Source organism: Myxocyprinus asiaticus, chromosome 20 (assembly GCF_019703515.2).
Source record: "Myxocyprinus asiaticus isolate MX2 ecotype Aquarium Trade chromosome 20, UBuf_Myxa_2, whole genome shotgun sequence".
In the NCBI taxonomy this organism is placed as follows: Eukaryota; Metazoa; Chordata; class Actinopteri; order Cypriniformes; family Catostomidae; genus Myxocyprinus; species Myxocyprinus asiaticus.
The window spans coordinates 26667380-26679812 of NC_059363.1; the positions used below are offsets into that span (position 1 = coordinate 26667380).

General features: G+C 38.5%; 1 protein-coding gene across 1 annotated transcript; it reads left to right on the forward strand.

The window, feature by feature from the left end:
* The first annotated feature begins 5654 nt into the window (after positions 1–5654).
* Positions 5655–12355, forward strand: LOC127411262 (Golgi resident protein GCP60-like). Its single transcript, XM_051646696.1, has 8 exons — positions 5655–6115; positions 7379–7520; positions 7787–7927; positions 8646–8804; positions 9117–9282; positions 9624–9804; positions 10051–10323; positions 10804–12355. The coding sequence occupies exons 1-8, from the start codon at positions 5890–5892 to the stop codon at positions 11016–11018; spliced, it is 1503 nt and encodes a 500-aa protein (XP_051502656.1). The 5' UTR covers positions 5655–5889; the 3' UTR covers positions 11019–12355.
* The last annotated feature ends 78 nt before the right edge of the window (positions 12356–12433 follow it).

Consider the following 12433-nt stretch of genomic DNA (forward strand, 5'->3'; position numbering starts at 1 on the left):
TGCAGGTTATTAGTTTTTACAATGATGTAATATAGATCTATTATGTGGATTTATTGTACAGTTACAGCAGTATTCTATTTTTTCTCACCACTGCACAGCATTGTCCTGGCTTGCTGTTTTAAAAAATAAAACATAAGTTAATAGTACCGTAGTAGTCCTCTTCACATGATGGAGAAAGTACCATCCACCCAATTTAAATGTATGTGTGCCTTTACATGAACTGTCAAAACTACCATAGAAACGTGGAATGCATATGAGATTTCAAGAAGACAAATTTTGCCATTAATTCTTCTGTTAAAACTTGTGTATTATTTGAACTGTAAAGTTGTTTAAATCTACATTTTTATAGTCATTTTAGGGTTTTGAGGTTTACAGCATACATACAATTTTACAACATTGCAATGTAATGTAATTTAAACAAACCCTAAACTTTGCAGCTCAAATAGTACATAAGTTTTGACAGAAGAATTAATGTAAATGCTTTTATAAAATTATAAGCTTCACATTTCTGCCTTTAAACCCTCCAAATATTGGCCCCATTTACTTCCATTGTAAGAGCTTCACTGTAACCTCAAATCCCTGTCTGTCACTCACTTGACGTTGTGTCGATGTAGTGACACTAGGGGTTCGCTCTTGAGAGCCCCAATCACCTTTGCTTAAAATAGAAAAGGCCAATGAAAACTGGTGAGTGGAATTTGCATGCAACAACAAACGGATATAAAAGGTGATGGCGTGCATCACTCATTCAGATTTTTTCTTCAGAGCCTCTCCCCTCCTGCTACGCTGCTGGATTTTTTACGCCGCATATAAGCGGTCACCCTCGCACGGTTGAGTGTGGTGCTTCCCCTGAGCACTTCGGCAGTATATACGAAAGAATATATTTTCTCTAAAGAGCTCGTGCAAACACTTGGCATCTTTTTAAAGATGTCCTTACACGTTTGCGCTACTGGATGTGGCCATTATCTCTCCCCTCCGGATACCCATGAAATATGCCTAGAGTGTTTGGGGCACCAGCACGCCGAGGCGGCTTTCATGGAAGGTTTGATATCTCATTGCGAGAACATGCCCATGAGGATGTTGCGGTTGTGGCTCACTTCCTTCTTCATGAAGCAAGGAGCCACCGTGGCTGCTCCCCAACCCGGTCCGTCCTGGGCTGACGCTTAGCCGGCCAGGTTGGCAAGCACCGCGGGCGATCTGGATGTGGACATGGGAACGTTTCTGCCGGCTCAGCCCCCACAGACCTCCCATCCCCCAGCACGCTCGTTCTGTCCGGACGAGCTGTCGAGCAATGCAGGTGGTCTGCCTCAGGGCGGGTTTAATGTGTCGTTCGCGGCTCGCGACAAGGATGAGCTTTCGGTCGCAGCATCGGAGGGTGAGCTTCTGCTATCGGAAGTGGACGAATCATCTGAGCTCCCGCCCACGGGCGGTAGAGCACAGGATGAGGCGGACGCTGAGATGGCAGCCGTGCTTGCCCAGGCAGCTGTGAACATCAGGGGTGGATAATTCAACTTGGAGACAAGGACCGAGAAGGGCTTCAAGCAGGGAGTCGCGGAAGGCAAGGTAATGACATGGCGTGGAACCAACTCAGACTTGACTGGGACATGGTGTGGCGCAGACTCAGACTTGACTGGGACATGGAGTGGAGCGGGCTGAGGCGTTGCTGTGACATGGCATGGAGCGGGCTGAGGCGTGGCTGTGACATGGCGTGGAGCAAGCTCAGACGTGGCTGTGACATGGCGTGGAGCGGGCTCAGACGTGGCTGTGACATGGTGTGGAGTGGACTCAGACGTGGCTGTGACATGGCGCGGAGCGGACTCAGACGTGGTTGTGACATGGTGTGGAGCAGACTCAGACGTGGCTGTGACATGGCGTGGAGCGGACTCAGACGTGGCTGTGACATGGCGTGGAGCGGACTCAGACGTGGCTGTGATATGGCGTGGAGTGGACTCAGACGTGGCTGTGACATGGCGTGGAGCGGACTCAGACGTGGCTGTGACATGGCGTGGAGCGGACTCAGACGTGGCTGTGACATGGCGTGGAGCGGACTCAGATGTGGCTGTGACATAGCGTGGAGCGGACTCAGACGTGGCTGTGACATGGCGTGGAGCGGACTCAGGCATGGAAGACTCGGAAGCCGGAACCGGGAATGAGAGAGGTGGATCCTCTGCAGCGAGTGTCTCTAAAATTAGCCTCACATACTCCTCCCACGTGCAGTCTCCGGTCTCCGGTAATTCCCTCCACCGGCGTGTTGGTAGTCTGAGTCGGTAGATGGATATCAGGGTCTCATCATCAAAACCAGTGTGGACGGCAACAGTGGAGAAGAAATGGGAGAACTCTCTGATTGATAAGTCTGCCTGGCTTAGTTGAATGAATTACGCGGCTAGATCCATTTTGCGGTCAGTTGTTCTGTAACATGCGGAAGGAGGTCACGAGAGGCTGGATCTAGTTGCAGCGAAACATTCTTTAATAAAATAAACAAAGTACAGGATAACGGGTAAAAAACAGGAACAAAGAAAACATCCATGATGGGAAAACACAGGAAATACACGGGAGGTCAAAACACATAACTGCTGACAAGGAATGAGCAAACAACAGGGCATTAAATAGACAAAGACTAATGAGTGAATGGAACACAGGTGAGAACGAAGGGGAACTGCTGGAAGTGATCAGAGTAGGGGATTTTGGGAAGTGTAGTCCGGGTGGAACAGATGACAGAGGCAAAACACAGTGAATCGTAACTATATATATATATATATATATATATATATAGATACACTACCAAAGGTTTTGAAACACTTGACTGAAATGTTTCACATGATCTTAAAATCTTTTGATCTGAAGGCTTATGCTTAAATGTTTGAAATTAGTTTTGTAGACAAAAATATAATTGTGCCACCATATTAATTTATTTCATTATAAAACAAACATTTTATTAAAACTCCTTCAATACTGTTTAAAAAGAATCCCAGGGTGATACCTCAAGAAGTTGGTTGAGAAAATGTCAAGAGTACATGTCTGCAAATTCTAGGCAAAAGGTGACTACTTTGAAGATGCTAAAATATAACACAGTTTTGATTTATTTTGGATTTTGTTTAGTCACAACATAATTCCCATAGTTCCATTTATGTTATTCCATAGTTTTGATGACTTTACTATTATTCTAAAATGTAAAAAAAATTATAATAAAGAATGAGTAAGTGTTTCAAAACTTTTGATCAGTAGTATATATATATATATATATATATATATATATATATATATATATATATATATATATATATATATATATATATATATATATACACACACACACACTACCGCTCAAAAGTTTTGAAACACTTTTGATCGGTAGTGTATATATTATTATTATTATTATTATTATTATTATTAAGAGTCCTGCAATGATGATCTATATATATATATATATATATATATATATATATATATATATATATATATATATAGTAGTGCATTAGTACAGACAGTGCAATTAAGAGCAATAAATACACAATGTATACATAAAACAATTTTTCACAATACACAGCATGCGGACAACTGTAAACTTTAGAGTAATATGTGTAAACGAACTGGTAGACATATGTGTCCCAGGAAAGCCTGGCCAGCAGCAACATGGTGAAAGTGTCTTGTGCACATATTAAGGAAGTGTGTTTGAAGGTTCTCAGTTCAGTGGGTGTGGGATGGGTAGGGGGCCGCTGGGTATTGAGGGTTCTTACAGCCTGGGGAAAGAATCTGTTGAGCAATCTGGCAGAACTGGCTCAAATGCTGCGGAACGGTCTGCCGACGGTAGGAGCTGGAAAAGACTGTAGGAGGGATGGGTGGGGTCCTTCATGATGCTGGCTGCTTTGCTGGAGCACAGTGGAAAAAAATCCAAAATGGAAGGAAGAGGGACACCCATGATCTTTCCAGCTGTGTTCACTGTCTGCTGTAGGGTCTTGCGGTCTGCAGCGGTGCAGTTCCCGTACCAGACAGTGATGCAGCAGGTCAGCACACTCTCAATGGTGCCTCTGTAGAATGTGGTGAAGATGTGTGAAGGGAGACTTGCTCTGCTGGTCCATACAATGCAAGTGAATGGTGACCAGACCTTTGTAGCTCCGAAAATCACATAAAGGAAACATAAAAGTAATCCATAAGACTCCAGTGTTTAAATCATGTCTTCAGAAGCAATATAATTGGTTTGGGTGAGAAACAGATAAATATTTAAGCCCTTTTTTATTCTAAATCTCCACTTTAACTTTCACTTTCAGATGTGAAAGTGAAACTAAACAGGCACCACATGTGACTTTCAGATGTAAAAGTTGAAGTGGAGATTTAGAATAAAAAAAGGACTGAAATTTGGATCTGTTTCTACACCTGTAATATCACTTCTGAAGATATATATTTAACTTTGTAGCTCCAAAAATCACATAAAGGAAATATAGAAATAATACATAAGACTCCAAAGTTCTGATCACCATTCACTTCCATTGTACGGACCTACAGAGCTGAGATATTCTTCTAAAAATCTTTGTTTGTGTTCTGCTGAAGACATAAAGTTATAAAAAAATCTTGGGATGGCATAAGGGTGAGTTAATGATGAAAGAATTTTCATTTTTGGGTAAACTATCCCTTTAATGCTTTTTTTTTTTTTTTTTTTTTTTTAATAAAAGAAAATCATTAGATCTCTGTAAATCTGCCTGTTTACTATTGAGTTAAATTCATTGCAATGAAGTGTGAGAGTATGAAACAAAACCAAATTACTTTTGATAATGCTTCGTATAATACACCAACAAACTCATGTGCTTATGTACTGAATAGGGTACATTGGAAATCTGTACGGACTTCTTGATGACCAAAACCCTGTCTGCTCACAGAGCTGATCTACAGCCTTCCTGATAGAGGAGGAGATCAGCACCATATCAGAAAAGGCAGATTGTGCCGCAGAAAACTCTCACAGTCCTATCAGAGTGCAAAGATCTAATCAGATCCCATTACAGTAATCATTGGAACAAAAGCCCCTCAGCAGCTGAAACCAAACTTGCCAGACCAAACTAGCTTTTGTGTCCTTTGGTGTTGTTAAAACAAGACTGACAGGAAACCCTCGTTTCTGTGACAACAACTCTGGGTTTTCCAGTTTTTTTTAAAGAGGTTCAGTGGCCTTAGGGCAATTGTTTAATCAGGCACAATTTGTTTATGGTTATTATTTTGTGTCACTGTGATTTTTACTTGTTTCATTCATGCTAATTTGAATAAAGAAGTAAAATAATGGACTGTTCAATGGACATATTGGTGCAGTAGTAAGTGTGATGTATGGAAGCGAAAACCCAAATGTGTTTGGATCATACTTCACATAATTAATAGTTAATTTTACCAGTATGTAATACCTGTATTAGAACAATATTAAGTACTTAACTAGCATCTGTTGTTCCTGTCGCACATATTTGACGTGTAGAAATTCAGCTTTCTCTGTTTAAAAATATCTTCGTTTCAAAAGGATATTTATTCTCGTCTACATTTTAAAGGCTTGTCAAACTTTGTGCAATAAAGTACAATTTAAAGGTTAAAGGAAATGGCAAACATATTACTGCTTTTGGTAGGATTTGGAAGGGAAATGAGGTTCAGTAGTTGCTTTAAGACCGGTTGAGTCAGGTCAATGACGGTATCACGGGTAATGTTAATTTAACACGAAACCAAACCTGAGATTCGGCGTAGAGTATACCGCGTTTTTCCTGCGCATTTTCAGACCCCGTGCAAAATGAATGCGTATTAAATGAGTAGATAATTATACAAATATCACGGGATTTCCGGTGGGAATACACGGAAGAGAGGTGTTTTTGTGCGCTACGTGGCCACCTGTGACAACAGCAAGAGCCGCGGCAGCAGGTTGTCGTGATGGCCGCTGAAGTACAGCCGGAGTCTGACACAGCACTCAATGCCAGCGACAGGACCGAGGAAACCTGTGAGAACGGCACTGAGACCGAAATACATCCACCCAACAACGATGAAAACCATAAATCATGTGAGAACGTTGAAGAACACCAGAAGTCTTGGAGTTTGGAGAGAAACTGGGGTTTCACTTTAGAGGAGCTCTTCAGACTTGCGCTGAAATTCTTTAAAGGTACAGAACTGATAACTTGTACTTATAAGTAAGCTACACTTTCACTTTTCCTCTCATATTTGTTCTCTGTAGCCAGTAAATGTTTATAGCTTTAAATCTCATGCCTGCCGCTTTAATGTTGCAAAAGAAAAGTCCCTTTACCCACCCATCCAGGAACTAAAATGCCATTCAATGCAAATTCTGTTTAAACCTTGTGCGACCTTAGGGACATTTTTGTCTTTTTCATTTTTGTTTTTTTGATCATTTTGGCTGTGTTAATGCCAACGGCATACATTTTGCCAGAGGTGTGTTTTTGGGGGGGGAATTTTGATATTTTAACCTCAGTTCCTATAATACATCTAAAATAGTTACACTCAGGACCTTAAGGACAAAAATGTGCCCACTGAAACCCATTAAAACTGCAATATTTGATCCCAATGCCATTAAAGCATAAAATCATAAATTTTAAAATTCAAAATTAAATTTTTAAATATATTCCACCAGATGGCGCCATTTTTCTCATGTTTAGCCTGTGGAGCAAATACATGCTTTTTTCCTATTTTCTGTTTGCTGTATTATATAGCACTGCAGGGCAACTGAATAAATGATGCAGCTAAAATTGTGTGTGTGTGTTGGTATGGATGTCAGAGTGTGTTTTGTATGTGTGTATTGAGAAATGTGTGTAAAAAAACAACAGTGGCATTATGTAAACAAAATGGAATTTAAAGCGTTAAAATCCTGAAAATGAATTAATATTTGGTAGTTATGATCAGGTCTGATGTTGGTTAAAAAAAATTAACTTATTGAAAGTGGAAAATATTATTAATATATACTTTTATTATGGTAGTTTTTTGACATGGACATTTTTGTCCTCTAAGGACCTCTGAGTGACATTTTTTTTATTGACGCACAAGGGTTAAACATACTGTATATAATGTATAGATATTATGTTTGTTTGTATATTATGGTTAATATATAATATTTAGATAAATCAGATTGAGATGAATTAGAGTCTCAATACATTATCACAGAGAGAACTTTCTATTTAGTGGGAAAACTAGCTTAAACTGGTAGCTGTATTTGGAACATGTTAGCTGGTTTAAGCTGGTCATTAGCTGGTCGACCAGCTACCATCTTCCAAAAACCAGCTTGAGCTGGTATGACCAGCTTGGACCAGCTCATGACCAGCTTAAACCAGCTACCATGTTCCAAAACACAGCTACCAGCTTAAGCTGGTTTTTCCACCAGTGCTTCAAATAATTTACATTTTATTGTTTCATGTAGAAATGAATGGGAAGGCCTTCAATCCAACTTATGAAGAAAACCTCCGCTTGGTTGCACTGCATAAGCAAATCACATTTGGCCCTTATAACCCAAAGGAATGTCCAGAAATTGGGTTCTTTGATGTACTGGGAAATGACAGAAGGTAATCTGAGGAGGACCTTTAAAAACAAACAAACAACAACAACAAAAATATATTTTTGTGCCTAATATGAATGTAATGACTGTATAATAACATGCAGTAATAATCATCTCAGTATAATATGCAAGAAAAACAAAATAGGCAAGTTTGATCTCTAACATGACTGGGTTTAATACAGGATGGAATATATTTCTTCTCGCACAGCCTTATTGTAGATGCCATCGCTGTTTATAGACAGTTTATTTAGCATTTTTTACTGCATATCACAGGAAAGAATGGTTACGACTGGGCAGCATGGCCAGAGAGGACGCCATGGAGGACTTTGTGAAGTTGCTGAACTCCTGTTGTGGTCTGTTTGCACCATATGTCGCATCACACAAGATTGAGAAGGAGGAACAAGAGAGGAGACAGTGAGTACTGTTTAAGTGCCTAAAGCTTCTTGTGAAGTACCAGTAGGTGTTGAAGAAATGCTACAGCCAGCACATCTATTCAAGGGATACTTCACCCAAAAATGAAAATTCTCTCATAATTTACTCATGCACTCCCAGATGTGTATGATTTAATTTTTTTCTGCTGAAAACAAACAAAGATGTTTAGAAGAATATCTCAGCTCTGTAGGTACATACAATGCAATTGAGTGGTGGCCAGAACTTCGAAGCTCCAAAAAGCACATAAAAGTGGTCCATTCAACTCCAGTGATTAAATCAATGTCTTCAGAAGTGATATGTTAGGTGCTGTTGTGAAACAGATCAATATATAAGTCATTTTTACAATAAATATCCATCTTTAACCAGCCCCAAACAGTAGGTTTCGATATGCACAAATAATGCAAAGCGTCATAAAACAAGAAAAGAAAGGTGGAATTGAAAGTGGAGATTTAACCACTGGAGTAGTATGGATTACTTTTATGCTACCTTTATGTACTTTTTGGAGCTTCAAAGGTCTGTTCACCATTCACTTGCATTGAATTGACCTACAGAGCTGTCATTTGTGTTCTGCAGAAGAAAGTAAGTCAAATACACATCTAGGATGGCAGAGAATTTTCATTTTTGGGTGAACTATCCCTTTAAGACTTGTAAGAAGTCTTTTTTCCAGGTTTTCATTCTGTTTGTGTGTGTGTGTGTTTAGAAGAGAAGAAGAGGAACGTCTCAGGCTGGAGCGAGAAGAGCAGGAACGGCAGCAGTTGGAAGAAGAAGCACGTCGGAAACAAGAAGAGGAGAGGAGGGAAAGGGAGGAAGAACAGAGGAGAAAAGAAGAGGCGGAGAGGTCACAGATAGAGCAGCAGAAGTGAGTTGCTGTTTTTAAACATTGAGTTTCACTTTCCTGAGACTTGAACATTTGACATTCAAAGTAAATTATAATTATAAATAGATTTATAAGGATATACATTGTCACTATTTAACTTATGCATTTGTTACAGTAATAAATATGTGGAACTATGTCACTATCATTTAAAATAAAATATTGAGTATAAGGAATATCAAACAAAACTTTTATAAATTATAACTGAGGTTTCAGTGGTCAGTTGCTTCTGTGGGTATGACTGCTGCTGTTTTGAAAATGTTATAACATGTGTTGTATGTACGTATGTGTGCACAGACAGCAGATCATGGCTGCTCTGAATGCACAAACGGCAGTGCAGTTTCAACAGTATTCCAAACAGCAGTATCCAGACAATCCAGAGCAACAGCATACACTCATCAAACAATTACAGGAACAGCACTACCAACAATATGTCCAGCAGGCCCTCCGTTTGCAGCAACAGGTATGGGTACAATTTGAGTGTCAATCCTGGGTCTTTGTATTACATTGTACATTTGTTACTGTGAATTCAGATTAGACTGAAGTCAGCACAGCACTAGCTTTATAGGCAATTGTAAATCTTTATTGGCAAAAACAAATTGTTACTTTTGACATGGAGTGAAACCTGGGTACATGGTATGCTTAAATTTGAACAATAATTGTGTTGAAAAGATTGGATGAGTAGCTTTTGTGGTGATGTTCTGTGACAACCAAACAAATCATCCATAGATCAGGATTTGGTCTTGGGCTTTTTGTTTATGATTTCAACACTTTGGTCACTACTCAAGATTTTCATGTGTACAGATGGCCTTGCAAAAGCAGCAAGAGAACTCAGGTGTGACTCAAACACCAGAGGCTCCATCTCGTTTCTCAAGCGATGCAGCGTCCACCTGCAATCCAAGCAATCAATCAATTTCATTGGAGAATCAGGAACAGCAGACAAACTCAAAAGCCTTCCATTTGTGTGTAGAAGGAAAACCAGGAGGTATGTTTGACCTTCCGAATTACTTCAAATTGTGACAAAGAATCTCATTTTCTGATACTCAGAAAACATATCTTTATCAACCTATTTTAGGTTTATTTATGGTTGTGTCATAAGTAACAAAATATTTTTTTCTTAGGTGTTAATAATGTGTGAAACACCAAGTTTAATGGTTAACTGCTTGTTCCAAGTACACAATAGTGGTCTTTGTTGAAAACCTGCTGTCTTTCTTTTTTTTAATGAATGCAGAGACACTTATTGTTGCTCCCTCTATGTGGACACGGCCTCAAATAAGAGAGTTTAAGGAGAAGGTGATGCACGATGAGGACTCTGTGATCACAGTTGGCCGAGGGGAGATGTTGACAGTACGAGTGCCCACTCATGAGGATGGCTCACACCTCTTCTGGGAATTCGCCACTGATCACTACGACATCGGTTTTGGGCTGTACTTTGAGTGGAAGGACTTGACCATGTCACCAAGCAACAATAATGAAGGGACGTCTGCTACTGAAACTAAAGAAGGTAAGACGGTGGCTTACTTTGACTTATAGCTACAACACAGTACTGGTTGTTTAGTTTATTTTTTTACCAGCTTTGCTTGGATCAGGGTTCCCAGGGTCATTTGTGATCATTAGATTAGGATTTTTTTTACAAATTGTTCAATGTCAGACAGATTCACTAATGAATCATTCAGTATGATATGTGAACTGGTTCGAATGAAAATTACAGATTCAAAATAATGATTCACTCACAAATTGGACAGCACTATGTTTTACTTTACACAAGAGCAATATCTAGCATTAAACTATATTAGACCAGAGTATAACTAGAGAAAAAAAAAAATGCATTGACTATAGAAATTTCCATGATTTTTCCTTCACTTTTCCAGCATTTTCCCTGGTAATTAATAACATACTTAAATACATTAAGCATTTATTGAAGTTTTACATAAAATCATAGTATTTCATATCCATTATTAATTTGATTTGATCATTAATTCAGGGACAACACAGGCTGAAGGAGAGAAAGAGCTGGAGGAGAACAGACTTCCACTGATAAATGAGGTGGTTCCTGTTTGCCGTCGGGACAGCCATGAGGAAGTCTATGCAGGCAGTCACCAATATCCTGGCCAGGGAGTTTACCTTCTGAAATTTGACAATTCCTACTCCTTCTGGAGGCCAAAGGTTGTCTATTACAGAGTATATTACACCAGATAAACATCACTAAGACAATATCATGTCGCACATGACCGGGTGCTGAATTCAAACACCCTTCTGCCTTTTAGTATGTTGAGTTTTTGATTTGGGTGATGGTAAAATAAATACATTCTTGGATCAACAGAAATACAACCTGCTTAAGGAGAGTAACTTAAACCAAATATGTTAAATGAGCTATGCAGGTACAGCAATAGAGTACTCTTGTTGTTAAAATACATCCTTTGTTTCGGAGACAAAGGTATTTGCGTTCTCTGCTTTCGTTTGCTGAGTGATACACAAATCCTGTTTTGGTGTCCTGGTCCAAATCTTGAAAGTCATATACTCTATAAATATGTATCATTTCCCATGAAGGAACAACAGTTTATTTTCCCAATATCTTTTCTTATTTATTTTGTTCAGTCAGTGAAGGAAGGGTAAAATTTGATTGTTTGAACTGATGTAATGGATTCAAGCACTTTAAAGTTTTAAAAGTAAGTTATGGATCCCACTGAAAGTTAAAACTGGTGATATTTCACCTTTTTTGTTTTTATTGTTGTTTGGGTTATTGATTGGGTCAAAACAATATATCATTTAATAATTTTGACTGTCTATGTGAAGGCTTAATCTCATCTTAAACATGATTATTCTTTTCCGTTTATATGTTAGGGGAGTTGGAACATGATTTTATTAGCTGTTTTAAAGTTGATTAACAGTTTAAAAGTTCTTATAAATGTTTGCACAAACCTAGTAATATTCCAAGATGTCAAGTTTATAACATCTTTGTTTTGGCTTTCTAATAAGGGTGATAGTACACTATTCTGTGTATTCTACAATTATTAACAAATGTCAACTACTGGAACAATATATGCAGATGTTCATGTATGTGCGAAACTACGCATGACCCAAAATTTTGCACACTCTACAGTGATGGAGAATATATTGTTTATAGCCTCAGAAATGGAGGTATAAAAGCTCTAATGAAGATTAGACTAAACAGGATAGTTTTGTCTAAAAAGATTTAAAAATTACATTTGATTCTTCAAGAATTACACGTGGCAGCTAATCTTTAGCAAGATGTAACCATTTGGCATGGTAATGGATCTTTTGCTTTTTTAATTGCCATTGCTTTTTTGATATAAAAGTTTTTACTGTCCCATTTATAACTGGACGTGTTGAGTGTTCATCTGTAAATTTCAGAATGCAATCTAAATTTGTAACATTTAGTGTATTTTATTTTAAATAAATTCTTTTATAGGTAAGTGTGCAGGTAAAACACACAATAAAAACAATGCAAAGTATGTTTAAATGTTCATATATCTATGATTGTAACACTGAATAAAAGGTCAAAGATCAAAGACAAAGGGGATAAACAGACACAATTTGTTTTTATATTGCATTAATTCCTACTTAATATTTATTATGCAAAATAAGGCAAT